The sequence below is a fragment of the Manis pentadactyla genome, chromosome 2, assembly GCF_030020395.1.
Source record: "Manis pentadactyla isolate mManPen7 chromosome 2, mManPen7.hap1, whole genome shotgun sequence".
In the NCBI taxonomy this organism is placed as follows: Eukaryota; Metazoa; Chordata; class Mammalia; order Pholidota; family Manidae; genus Manis; species Manis pentadactyla.
Genome location: NC_080020.1, coordinates 113,621,963 through 113,636,888, shown reverse-complemented (window position 1 = coordinate 113,636,888; position 14,926 = coordinate 113,621,963). Strand labels below are relative to the sequence as shown.

Below are 14,926 nucleotides of genomic sequence, written 5' to 3'. Positions count from 1 at the left end.
TGTAGAAAACATACATGAGGATCTGCTTGTATAGTGGGAGGCTCTGTCATCAAAAATGTTATAGAGTGATCATATAATTTATTGTCCAAGTCATATACTTTTAGGAAAGTCTTTTTTTTTAATTACTTTACCAATTGATGAAATGGGAAATTAATAATTTGTCACAAATATAAAAGAAATCCACTTGAAATTATGAAAGTTTTTATTTATCACATGTTGAGTTATCACTCTCCCTTTAATGAGCCTTTGGCTTTTTCTGTAGAAGCTCTTTTGGTTAGAAGCACAGGTTTCCATCTATCTAATTAGTTTTCTTCAATAATACTTGCCTATTACTGTTTTCACTGGAAAACTCAAAATTTGCATTGAGACCAGTCCATCCTGAACTATTCCAAGGCAGAGAATAGGTCATTGCTGAGATGTTAAAGGACCTTCCTAAAAAGTAGCTTGGCAAAAGCACAATGAGATATCACTTCCTACCCACTAGAATCAGTATTAAAAAAATACAGAAAATCATAAATGTTATTAGAGATGTTGGAGCTTCAACCACTGCTGGTATGAATGTAAAATGTTGCAGCCACTGTGGAAAGCAGTTTGGTGGTTCTTCAGTAAGTTAAACAGAGAATTACAATATGACCCCAGCGATTCCACTACTGGATAAATACCCAAAGGGATTGAAAACAGGTGTTCAGAAAAAAAAAAAACTTGTACAGAAATAGGTAGCAGCACTATTAACAATAGCCAAAACATGGAAAATGATCTAAATTTCCCTTGCCTGATCAATGGATAGCAAAAGTGGTATATTCATACAATGGAATATTAACAAGCCATAACAAGGAGTGAAATACTAACACATGCTACAACATGGATGAATGTTGAAAACATGATGCTAAGTGAAAGAAGTTAGACACAAAAGGCCACATATTGTATGATCCTATTGATATGCATTATCTAGAATAGGCAAATCCATAAAGACAGAAAGCAAATTAATGGTTACCAGGCACAGAGATAGGAAGTGACTGTTTAAAAGGTTCCCTTTTGGGGTGATGAACATTTTCTGGAACAAGATAGTGGTGATGGTTGAACAACATTGTGAATGACCTAAATACCACTGAAGTGTATCTTTTGGAAAGGCTAAAATGATTGAATTTGTATTATGTGAATTTTACCACAATAATAAAAAAGCAGCTTGATCTAAAAGACAGTTCTAGGAGGCCCTGAAGACACTGTTACAGGATGAAGCCAGCTCAGAAGGACATCGATGTCAATTTTTTAAATGAAAAGTTATTAATAAAACTGTCTTTTGTACTTTAGACTTTCCTATTCAGATACTTTCTATTGACACCCTTGTCCAAGAAGCTATCCGAGCATTTCATGAAGATGAAAAAGTCAGCAAGGCCCAACCCATTCAGAAAGATGAAAAGGCTCTGCCAGATGCGCAGGAAAACGGTGAAGGAAGCCAGGCAAGTATGATTTTAGCTTCCTTTTCTGCACCTCCTGCATGAGAGATCTGAAGCTGGATGAAATCTGAAATATCGTCTAGGCCAGAGGTTGTGAAGGTCCAGAAAGAACATATTTTATGTTTTGGGCACCAAGAGGCAAAAATCAAGATAGTATATGGGTACTTATATAACAGAGAAAATTCCTCTCACCCAAACATACACGGATGGGCTGTCCAGGACAGTCTCCTGCAGCCATCTCCACTGGCTGGTGAGGTAGGTAAGGGAATGGAGGGGCTGAGCTGCTGGGGGTTGGAGGTAGGTAGGGTATGAATATTGGAGGTAATTCACCAAGTCTCCAGCTCCCAAAATGAAATTCCACCACAGAGAGCCTGACAGTGGCCAACAGCCGAGTCACCATCGTGTGGTTGGAGGCCAATGCCAGCCCTGGCCAGTGGCTGAGGTGGGTGTAGAGTGGACTGGACAGTGGGCAGAGGGGAACCCCTGGCTAGTCCCCAGGCTCACAGTGCTATCCCAGAGTGATACCCGGGGACCATATGAAAGTGGTCAGCCAGCTGAATTTGAACCTTGCAGGTTTTCAGACCTCTGATCTATACTAGTAGATCTCAGTTTGGGTGGGGGCAGTCTCTGTATGGTTTTACTGCATCATGGTGCCATTTTTTACGTGCAGCACATACCTATCGGTATTGCATTTTGCTACATTGTTGCGTGAAGATTCTAAGGCAGGAACTAGGATAATGTGGCCCTACCTTGAGACCCATGATGTGATCCAGTGCCCTCATTTTAAAGGAGAGAGAGTAGGGACCCTAAGCATGAATTGATTTGCTCAGAGTCAGAAAGTTTGTACATGACTATGCTGTGACTGGAATCCCAGATTCTAAATCCAGTATTCTTTCTCCTACCTTATGCTGTCTCTGTAATTGGATAATTAGTAGAGTCTAATCCAGATCATTTGCGTGGGCTGCAAAATAAATACCATTTAACCCTGAATTCTAAAAATAAATTGGGAGAAGTTTTCTTCCCTGTGAGCTGCCTCTTCTTCCATGTTGTGGTACTCTTCATATTCTCATCAGCAGGATGATAGATAATGTACATGTTTTTTCTTTACTTCCCTTATGGTTATGACTGACACCTCCAAGACTGTTCTTTCTAAGGTGGTTTTCCATAAACTTGATCTCTTTCTCAGCTTCCATTGTATTTTCAAAATGGCAGGGGCTGTATTTTGCATAATAAATGAAGGCCAATTGGATGACAGGTCATACCACCAATTACCCTGTATTTCTCTAAGTACAATTTATCATCAAATTTTGTTTCCAAAAATCATTTGTTCCCTCTCAAATATTATTAATATTTTTGGTAAAATAGTGTATTTTTCTCAAACCTTATATATATAAATCAAATTAATTATGTTATTAAAATATGACAATGTTAAAATCTCTGAATGTGTGTGTGTGTGTGCGTGTGTGTGTGTGTTTTCTTCCCAAAGGATCTGAAAAATGTATTTTCAGCTGCTCCAGTTTCAGATGGAACATTACCAAAAACAGAAGATGAAACTATACTTAGTAAGTAAGACATATAAATAAATCACTCCTTATTTACATAAGAGAGACAAACAGTAAACACACGTGTATGTGAGCACAAAAACACTTCCAGGGAAAGAAAGGGAAGTTATGGGTAGTTGTCTGCATGGTCATTTGACAGGGAGCAACATAAGCACAGAAATCCTTAACTTTTCTTTACAACTAGAGGTAAGAGGCAAAAATCACAAAGAAATCTTTTCACATTCCTTCAAGTAGTTGCTCAGTTTTGTTGAGGTTGTGAAACCTCCAGGATAAATCGTTATCACTCTTCCTGGCTTTGCGGGGAGACAATATTTTATCGTTTCTTCTCACCTATGCAGGGCACCTCTCTCTGCGTGCTACTGCTTTGTTCACTGTGTTGAGGGAGGCTGCAAGGTCTGGCCGCTTCCATCCACCTGAACCCCCCTTTATCCCAAACATAACAAAGACTTACCTCACTTGGGATCTGGGCTTTAGTCCTTCAGATCCTTTGTAGAACCACTGAAAGAAAACAAGTTTAAATCTTAAGTATCTTTTCTATTTGTGCTAGTAAAGGTACACACCAGGTTCAATAGTTTCCTCATATTCTAGCATAAGGTTCAGGTCCTCCAGTGCGATCGTCATCATTGCCGTCACTGCTGGACAATGTGTGTTCATTATGAGCATTCAAGTTTCCTAGAGTTGTGTTGTCATCTTTTAAAAGGACATAATCTGGCCCTTATTTCAGTTGTTTGGTTCTTATGAAATAATTTTATTGATTTTTAAACTATTTTAAGTATTGTATAATGTATCCTATCACAAAAGTCTAGCTAAGTATAAACACATACTGAAAACTTATTTTTTCTACAGAATGTAACTAAAAACTCTGACTTCTAGAATTTTTTACTGTTAGATGTGTTCATTACCTGTAACTTGATAATCCAGGAAAATAAAAATATTATGAATTAACATTTTAACAACTTTTCTTGAGCAACTAGGCTTGTTTTCTGGAAAGAAAACCTGAACTATGTGAAAGTATTTCTAATGATGTGGCCGTGAGTGAGCCATACTGGAAAGAAGGGGGTGGAGAACACCAAGCCACAGAGCGGCCAGGATCTTAGTGTTGTGGAGTGAAGGTAAAGGCTGTGCGGTGGTGATTCTGTTACCTCCTTCCTCTGAGTATCGCAGACGTAGCTGGATCCAGTAACCCATCTGTCCACAAATACTAACGTGGTTGTTAGTTGTAAATACTGGAGTTTGTTCTTACCACTTTTCCTTTATTTAGGTACTGATTCTAATAAAACACCAAATGCTGGAGAAGGCAAATCAAGTGATAGTTTCTCTGAAGTAAGTACTATAATTTTGGCTACTAGGACACCAAAATGTGTCATGATTCATAGCCTTTTAGTGTGTTTTCAAATGGAATGAAATAATAATGTGTTCCTCTTTGGTTTAAAGTAAATCTGATGTTAAATATTAGCTAAATCTGAATTTACTTAATATTCTTTATATTCTTAAAATTGTTTATCTCTAAAGCACTACTCAGTTTTGCGAAGAAAGTAAACATGTGCTTTTTTATCTTAGACTTATGCCAAGTTTGTATTTACATGTTTTTTCTTAGCACTTAATTTATGACTTTTATTTTCTTTCATACACTTTACCTTTAAAGAATTTTTACAGAATTTATCCATAGACTTATTGGTGACTCTACAGAATTTTTATTAATCCCTGAAGAAATGTTGACAAAAATTTACTCATTATTTAATCTAATGGAAACTAATATTTCCATATATAGTATTGCTTTCCTATATATAGAAACATTTTTTGTCCTCAAATAGGGTGGCCAGATGAATCATTGGGTATTTCATTTACTTTATTTTTATTACATTTGATTACTTTTATTATACATTTCATCATAGAAAACAATTGTATAATATTTTAGATTTCAAAACTGCTTTAAGATAGAGAAAGTTTTGGAAGAATATACAGTAGACTGTAAACATGACAACTGATAGGGAGGGAAATGGTTTTAGAGAAAGTGATAAAGGAGGACTTACAATTTTTACTCTGGATATTTGAAATAAAAATTAGCAGAAAGGCTAAATGTAGCTTTTATATTTATATTTATTGAGTTACAAATCCCCCAAATTCTGTATTCTATTCAGCTCAAAGGGGATACTTCTGCGCATTGTTGCAATTATTTGGGATACATTACTGACGAAAAAAAACAGGGTTCCTGGATCTTAAGAAGTTTACATTCTAAGAGGAGAAGGATAATAAATTCTGAACACTTGAATAAATGAATGGGATTACATGGTCTGTTAGATGGTAATGCTGCCAACAGAGAGGAAAAGTAAAGTAGAGTAATGAGGGTCAGGGGCTTAGGCCATGGGGCAGGGAGAGGGAAGGTTGCAGTATTAAATGGAGTTGGCTTCCTTGGGAAAGTGAGACTTAACTAGATTGAAAGAAGATTAAAAGAATCAGCTAGCTGGGGAGGCGGAGCCAACATGGCGGCGTGAGTAGGACAGTGGGAATCTCCTCCCAAAAACATATATACTTTTGAAAATACAACAAACACAACTAGCCCTAAAAGAGAGACCAGAAGACGCAGGACAGTGGCCAGACTGCAGCTACACCAGCGAGAACCCAGCGACTGGTGAAAGGGGTAAGAAACAAGCTCCGGCCCTGCGGGACCCGAGCGCCCCTCCCCCCAGCTCCCGGCGGGAGAACAATAGGCAGAGCGGGAGGGAGACGGAGCCCAGGAGTGCCGAACACCCAGCCCCAGCCATCCGGGCCAGAGCGCAGACACAGTATATGCCCAGGGGGCCCTGGATACTGGGAGAACAGGGGGTAGACCTCAGAGCGGGTGCTGAAGCTGATGCCCCTGTGACAAAGAAAAGCGGGGGCTTTTTTGAAAGTCTTAAAGGGACAGGGACTTAACAGCTTGACGGAAACAAACCAGGTCACAGTACAGCAGCTGGAAATTACAGGGAAAACCGGGTGCACTAACCCCCTGGGCAACAGCTCTGAGACCCCTCACGGAGGCAAACAGTCAAGCAGCCCCCCCATCCATCACCCCACCGGGCGCTGCGAAAGCAGAGAAGCAGCCTGAGACAAATTCCGCCCACAGAAAGGGAAATTTCTCCCTTCCGGCCAGGCAAGACACAAAGACCCACTCTACACGCAATTACCCAACACAAGCCACTAGGGGTCGCAGTTGCCCCAGTAAAGAAAGGCCAGTAGTAAGTGAAAATTTTGGCCCTCCCAGCTGACAGTCAATAGCACCTGTCAACATGAAAAGGCAAAAAAATATGATTCAGACAAGACTAACCCAGACAGCTTCGGCATCTGCTACATCTTCCCCTGAGAAGGAATCTGGGGAGATAGATTTAGCCAGTCTACCTGAAAAAGAATTCAAAACAAAAGTCATAACCATGCTGATGGACTTGCAGAGAAATATGCAAGAACTAAGGAAGGAGAATTCAGAAATAAAACAAGCTCTGGAAGGACTTCAAAACAGAATGGACGAGATGCAAGAGACCATTAATGGACTAGAAAACAGAGAACAGGAACGCAGAGAAGCTGATGCAGAGAGAGATAAAAGGATCTCCAGGAATGAAAGAATTTTAAGAGAGCTGAGTGATCAATATAAAAGAAATAATTTAAGAATCATAGGCATTCCAGAAGAAGTAGAGAGAGAAAAGGGGATAGAAAATGTCTTTGAAGAAATAATTGCTGAAAATTTCCCCAAACTAGGGGAAGAAATGGCCTCTCAGACCACAGAGGTACACAGAACTCCCATGACAAGGGATCCAAGGAGGGCAACACCAAGACACATAATAATTAAAATGGCAAAGATCAAAGACAAGGACAAAGTATTACAAGCAGCCAGAGAGAAAAAAAAGGTTACCTACAAAGGAAAACCCATCAGGCTATCATCAGACTTCTCAACAGAAACCCTACAGGCCAGAAGAGAATGGCATGATATACTTAATGCAATGAAACAGAAGGGCCTCGAACCAAGACTACTGTATCCAGCACGAATATCATTTAAATATGAAGGAGGGATTAAACAATTCCCAGACAAGCAAAAGTTGAGGGAATTTGCCTCCCACAAACCACCTCTACAGGGCATCCTACAGGGACTGCTCTAGATGGGAGCACTCCTAAAAAGAGCACACAACAAAACACCCAACATATGAAGAAGGGAGGAGGAGGAATAAGAAGGGAGAGAAATAAAGAATCATCAGATTGTGTTTATAATAGCTCAACAAGCGAGTTAAGTTAGACAGTAAGACAGTAAAGAAGCTAACCCTAAACCTTTGGTAACCACAAACTTAAAGCCTGCAATGGCAATAAATTCATACCTTTCAATAATCACCCTAAATGTAAATGGACTGAATGCACCAATCAAAAGACACAGAGTAATAGAATGGATAAAAAAGCAAGATCCATCCATATGCTGCTTACAAGAGACTCACCTCAAACCCAAAGACGCGCACAGACTTAAAGTCAAGGGATGGAAAAAGATATTTAAGCAAACAACAGAGAGAAGAAAGCAGGTGTTGCAATTCTGGTATCAGACAAAACAGACTTCAAAATAAAGAAAGTAAAAAAAGACAAAGAAGGACATTACATAATGATAAAGGGCTCAGTCCATCAAGAGGATATAACCATTATAAATATATATGCACTCAATACAGGAGCACCAACATACCTGAAACAAATATTAACAGAACTAAAGGAGGAAATAGAATGCAATGCATTCATTCTAGGAGACTTCAACACACCACTCACTCCAAAGGACAGATCCACCAGACAGAAAATAAGTAAGGACACAGAGGCACTGAACAACACACTAGAACAGATGGACCTAATAGACATCTACAGAACTCTACATCCAAAAGCAACAGGATACACGTTCTTCTCAAGTGCACATGGAACATTCTCCAGAATAGACCACATACTAGGACACAAAAAGAGCCTCAGTAAATTCCAAAAGATTGAAATCCTACCAACCAACTTTTCAGACCACAAAGGCATTAAACTAGAAATAAACTGTTCAAAGAAAGCAAAAAGGCTCACAAACACATGGAGGCTAAACAACACGCTCCTAAATAATCAATGGATCAATGACCAAATCAAAATGGAGATCCAGCAATATATGGAAACAAATGACAACAACAACACTAAGCCCCAACTTCTGTGGGACGCAGCAAAAGCAGTCTTAAGAGGAAAGTATATAGCACTCCAAGCATATTTAAAAAAGGAAGAGCAATCCCAAATGAACGGTCTAATGTCACAACTATCAAAATTGGAAAAAGAAGAACAAATGAGGCCTAAGGTCAGCAGAAGGAGGGACATAATAAAGATCAGAGAAGAAATAAATAAAATTGAGAAGAATAAAACAATAGCAAAAATCAATGAAACCAAGAGCTGGTTCTTCGAGAAAATAAACAAAATAGATAAGCCTCTAGCCAGACTTATTAAGAGGAAAAGAGAGTCAACACAAATCAACAGTATCAGAAATGAGAAAGGAAAAATCACAACAGATCCCGCAGAAATACAAAGAATTATTAGAGACTACTATGAAAACCTATATGCTAACAAGCTGGGAAACCTAGGAGAAATGGACAACTTCCTAGAAAAATACAACCTTCCAAGACTGACCCAAAAAGAAACAGAAAATCTAAACAGACCAATTACCAGCAACGAAATTGAAGCGGTAATCAAAAAACTACCAAAGAACAAAACCCCCGGGCCAGATGGATTTACCTCGGAATTTTATCAGACATACAGGGAAGACATAATACCCATTCTCCTTAAAGTTTTCCAAGAAATAGAAGAGGAGGGGATACTCCCAAACTCATTCTATGAAGCTAACATCACCCTAATACCAAAACCAGGCAAAGACACCACCAAAAAAGAAAACTATAGACCAATATCCCTGATGAACATAGACGCAAAAATACTCAACAAAATTTTAGCAAACCGAATTCAAAAATACATCAAAACCATCGTACACCATGACCAAGTGGGATTCATCCCAGGGATGCAAGGATGGCACAACATTTGAAAGTCCATCAATATCATCCACCACATCAACAAAAAGAAAGACAAAAACCACATGATCATCTCCATAGATGCTGAAAAAGCATTTGACAAAGTTCAACATCCATTCATGATAAAAACTCTCAGCAAAATGGGAATAGAGGGCAAGTACCTCAACATAATAAAGGCCATCTATGAAAAACCCACAGCCAACATTATATTGAATAGCGAGAAGCTGAAAGCATTTCCGCTGAGATCGGGAACTAGACAGGGATGCCCACTCTCCCTGCTGTTATTTAACATTGTACTAGAGGTCCTAGCCACGGCAATCAGACAAAACAAAAAAATACAAGGAATCCAGATTGGCAAAGAAGAAGTCAAACTGTCACTATTTGCAGATGACATGATACTGTACATAAAAAACCCTAAAGACTCCACCCCAGAACTACTAGAACTGATATCGGAATACAGCAAAGTTGCAGGATACAAAATCAACACACAGAAATCTGTGGCTTTCCTATATACCAACAATGAACCAACAGAAAGAGAAATCAGGAAAACAACTCCATTCACAATTGCATCAAAAAAAATAAAATACCTAGGAATAAACCTAACCAAAGAAGTGAAAGACTTATATTCTGAAAACTACAAGTCACTCTTAAAAGAAATTAAAGGGGACACTAACAGATGGAAACGCATCCCATGCTCATGGCTAGGAAGAATTAATATCGTCAAAATGGCCATCCTGCCCAAAGCAATATACAGATTTGATGCAATCCCTATGAAACTACCAACAACATTCTTCAATGAACTGGATCAAATAATTCAAAAATTCATATGGAACCACCAAAGACCCCGAATAGCCAAAGCAATCCTGAGAAAGAAGAATAAAGTAGGGGGGATCTCACTCCCCAACTTCAAGCTCTATTATAAAGCCATAGTAATCAAGACAATTTGGTACTGGCACAAGAACAGAGCCACAGACCAATGGAACAGACTAGAGAATCCAGACATTAACTCAGACATATATGGTCAATTAATATTTGATAAAGGAGCCATGGACATACAATGGCGAAATGACAGTCTCTTCAACAGATGGTGCTGGCAAAACTGGACAGCTACATGTAGGAGAATGAAACTGGACCATCGTCTAACCCCATATACAAAAGTAAACTCAAAATGGATCAAAGACCTGAATGTAAGTCATGAAACCATTAAACTCTTGGAAGAAAACATAGGCACAAACCTCTTAGACATAAACATGAGTGACCTCTTCTTGAACATATCTCCCCGGGCAAGGAAAACAACAGCAAAAATGAACAAGTGGGACTATATTAAGCTGAAAAGCTTCTGTACAGCAAAAGACACCATCAATAGAACAAAAAGAAACCCTACAGTATGGGAGAATATCTTTGAAAATGACACATCCGATAAAGGCTTGACTTCCAGAATATATAAAGAGCTCACACGCCTCAACAAACAAAAAACAAATAACCCAATTAAAAAATGGGCAAAGGAACTGAACAGACGGTTCTCCAAAAAAGAAATACAGATGGCCAACAGACACATGAAAAGATGCTCCACATCGCTAATTATCAGAGAAATGCAAATTAAAACTACAATGAGGTATCACCTCACACCAGTAAGGATGGCTGCCATCCAAAAGACAAACAACAACAAATGTTGGCGAGGCTGTGGAGAAAGGGGAACCCTCCTACACTGCTGGTGGGAATGTAAACTTGTTCAACCATTGTGGAAAGCAGTATGGAGGTACATCAAAATGCTCAAAACAGACTTACCATTTGACCCAGGAATTGCACTCCTAGGAATTTACCCTAAGAATGCAGCAATCAAGTATGAGAAAGATCAGTGCACCCCTATGTTTATCGCAGCACTATTTACAATAGCCAAGAATTGGAAGCAACCTAAATGTCCATCGATAGATGAATGGATAAAGAAGATGTGGTACATATACACAATGGAATACTACTCAGCCATAAGAAAAGGGCAAATCCAACCATTTGCAGCAACATGGATGGAGCTGGAGGGTATTTTGCTCAGTGAAACAAGCCAAGCAGAGAAAGAGAAATACCAAATGATTTCACTCATCTGTGGAATATAAGAACAAAGGAAAAACTGAAGGAACAAAACAGCAGCAGAATCACAGAACTCAAGAATGGACTAACAGGTACCAAAGGGAAAGGGACTGGGGAGGATGGGTGGGTAGGGAGGGATAAGGGGGGGAGAAGTAGGGGGGTATTAAGATTAGCATCCATAGCGGGGTGGGAGAAAGGGGAGGGCTGTACAACACAGAGAAGACAAGTAGTGATTCTACAACAGGTTGCTACGCTGATGGACAGTGACTGTAAAGGAGTATATAGGGGGGACCTGGTATAGGGGAGAGCCTAGTAAACAAAGTATTCGTAAGTATTCGTCATGTAAGTGTAGATTAATGATTAAAAAAAAAAAATGCAGTTCCTATGTGGTGACCTCTAATGAATTCTACACAATAATATAAAGGACATATAAAAGTGTAGGCAAAGGGTCTGTTTGTGTTTATACAGAGGATCAAAGCCTAATTTGGCTACCCCGAAAATGAACTAAGAAACGATATGAAAGAGAACTTCCAACATCAGCACTCTCGGGAAGACTCATGCCAGAAGATGATCATCAAAAAACCCCAACAAAGATCCACGCACTGCTACAGCTGTAGATGCACTCATCCCACCAGCTCCTGGACTTGCCATGGGAATGAAGGAGATATCTAAGCTGGCCTGTGCATACAGTAAAACAACAAATTTGACTGGATCTATACTGTTGGAACTCAACCAAGAATTAGGAGAAGTGCAAATTGTAGCGCTCCAAAATCTTACAACTACAGACTATTTACTGTTAAAAGAACATATGGGATGTGAACAGTGCCCAGGAATGGGTTGTTTTAATTTGTCTGATTTTTCTCAAACTATTCAAATTCAGTTAGATAATAACCATCATATCATTGATAAGTTTTCACAAATGCCTAGGGTGCCTAACTGGTTTTCTTGGTTTCACTGGAGATGGCTGGTAATTACAGGTATGCTTTGGTTATGTAACTATACTCCTATTATGTTAATGTGTGTGCGCAATTTAAGTAGTAGCTTAAAATATATACATGCTGAAGTTACTCTACAAGAAGATATGTCAAAGAAATAATCAATCTTCCCATGTTTTCTCCCGCCTGCTACTTCTATAGCTTTTCTTCTTCCTTCCTAATTACAACGAATTCTTAAATAGAATTCGTGCCTCATATCAAATTTACCGAGTATCATAACTCCTCCAAGTGGTAAAGATACCTCAAGACAAATGCTGGGCATAGAAGCCACAGGGCATAAATATGCAAAGAAATAAAAAGCTAACCATTTCAAACAATAAGGCTTCTCTCTCACTTACCAACTTAACATTTCCCTGTGTGGCCCCGGAAGATGACTGGTTAGCCAGAGACGGGTAAGATTCCTCAAGGGAGGAACAACCTAAGACAGGCACAGTCGCTGGGGGGTCATCAGGTGAGAAATTGGGGATCAACAGAGGTGAGGCTTAGAACCTCACCCCCCCTGTTCTGAGAGAAATCTTCTGCATATGTGGATGTTTTATTGCCCTTGTCTAGCTTGGATTAACACATAGTCTACAGGCACACACCTGATCATCTACATTTGCTCTCTTACAACACTAAACTATGTTTTCTACCTTTATGTTGTATCTACCTACCACTTCAGCATCCTATTAAAAATAATAAAGAGAGAAATGTGGTATCCACATATAAATCAAGTATAAAAATCAAATGTGTATTCATATTTGAACTGACTGTTTATAGTTCATAATGCATGAGCAAAACCAAAAGTTTCTGTGATGACTGCCCTTGTAGTGTTCACCATGTAACTTATTCACTATGTAAGAATTTGTTCTCCATGTAAGAACTTGTTCGTTATGCTTCAGAAGATTGGAGACTGACGAAAATTAGGCTTGGGGTGGATTAATGATGGTGCATTGAGCATTGACTCCCCTATACAGATTTTTATTGTTGTTAACAACCATTTGATCAATAAAAATGAGAGATGCCCTAACAACAACAACCAAGAAAAAGTACACACTTCCAATTGTAAAATAAATAAGCAACCGGGATGTAATGTATAGCATAAGGAATATAGTCAAAATATTGTAACAACTTGGTATGGTGATAGCTGGTACTTAGAATTATCATGTATATAAATGTTGAATCACTGTGTTGTACACCTGAAACTAATGTAATGTAATACTGTGTGTCAACTACCCTTCAATAAAAAAAAAAAAAAAAAAAAAAAAAAAAAAAGAATCAGCCAGCTGGATCTGGGGAAACATTTCAGGCAGCAAGACTAGCTGGATGATGGTGATTAGGCAGAAAGGTGCCTGGCCAGCAAGGTGGGAGACTAGTGAGAGATGAGGATAGAGAGATGTTGTCCAACGTTATAAATGCTGGACAAAGTAGAAAAACTAATTATTTTGAGTAGATGTAATATTCTATGACTTATAAAATACTCATTCTGGTAGCTGGGTTAAAATTGGCACTAGTGAAGTTCCTGTTTTGCTGGATTAGTCCAACATTATAAATGCTGGACAAAGTAGAAAAACTAATTATTTGAGGGCCAAAAGCAGGTGGCAAAAAAAACAAAGTAGCAAATAAGCAAGCAGCAAAAACCAAAACAAATGTATGAATTTGCCCACTGAATGAAGAGCATTTCACTGGGCGAGAGCCATATTTACACAGGTTATCCCAGAGGCATGCCCCATCTGTGCAGCACGAGGAGCTAGAACTCAAGGAGAAAGCATCAATCATTTTTATTTTAAGTATTAGAGGATGAAATTTGGGAATGCCTAAGCAGCTGAAAATTAAAAAGAAAGATCTTGGAAAGGAGGGAGCCACAGAAGAGTGTCCTCAAAATCTGCAAATGCATTTTCCTGAAGTGCTTAGCTGGCTCCAGAATTGTGCCAAATGATCAGTGTCTTCGCTAGAGAGCAGGACCACTTAATTTTTTTCCTCCAAATACTTGGGTTCTGACTTTTAAATTAGCTGTATGTTACCATTCATTGTTTATTTTCACAGCTTACTGTGCGTGCTCAGCTTGGTGCAAAATCAGAAAAGTTGCTGAAGAAAGGAAAGAGCATTTCTGACATGTTGCTAGTTAGCATCATGACAAATGCTATTAAGTACGTATTAACTTTTGTATCTTTTTAATATATTCCTTATCAGATTGGGGTTTATAAAGAATAATATAGAAATATTTTTTATTTTTAATATGTGAGAAAACTCCTCATCTACATAAGAAAACATGCAGCCAGATAATATATGTTTTGGGATTTACATGCCTGTAACATTTTAGTTCCGCTACTTTGCCACGCTTGATTTCAATCATCTAGATGTGAATACAGGTCTGGTTCTACTCCCTGTGGGGAATCCAAGGAGAAATCCAATCCTTGGAAAAGCTGAGGGACAGATTTGAGAGGGGAGAGAATGTACCCGTGTGCTTGCAGGCCAATATTCTTCCTCGTTCTGTTTCATGGGGAGGGAGTAAACCTGGGATCCGAAGGCTAGGCAGCACTGGGTAGGAAAGCAGTGGGAAATAGTGGTTGCACAGGCAGGAATTCATCTGTGTGCATAGCACAGAGATGATATGTGATAGAGAATAAAGGAAAAATTGACATTGGTGTAATTTTGTAATCTCTCCCTTTCTCCTTTCTATGGATGAAGGATTCTTCTCAGCTCTCCTTTGTAATATAGAAAAAGGAGAAATTAATATAAGCCTTAGATGTTCAGTTAATCCATGTAATAGAGAGATGAGGCTGAGCAGGATTTAAAAAAAGCATCAA

At 38.8% G+C, this 14,926-nt stretch overlaps 1 protein-coding gene across 2 annotated transcripts in view; it reads left to right on the top strand.

The window, feature by feature from the left end:
- The window catches only part of SPEF2 (sperm flagellar 2), a 253,222-nt gene that overhangs the window by 116,113 nt on the left and 122,183 nt on the right, over positions 1-14,926 (top strand). The window contains exons 12-15 of one of the 2 annotated variants that reach the window (XM_057495904.1): positions 1,312-1,460; positions 2,944-3,019; positions 4,281-4,342; positions 14,163-14,266. In XM_057495904.1, the coding sequence (XP_057351887.1) occupies positions 1,312-1,460; positions 2,944-3,019; positions 4,281-4,342; positions 14,163-14,266 (391 nt within the window). Of the gene's footprint in view, positions 1-1,311; positions 1,461-1,555; positions 3,020-4,280; positions 4,343-14,162; positions 14,267-14,926 lie in introns of those variants that run through there. The other variant, XR_008995259.1, reaches the window with a different exon arrangement.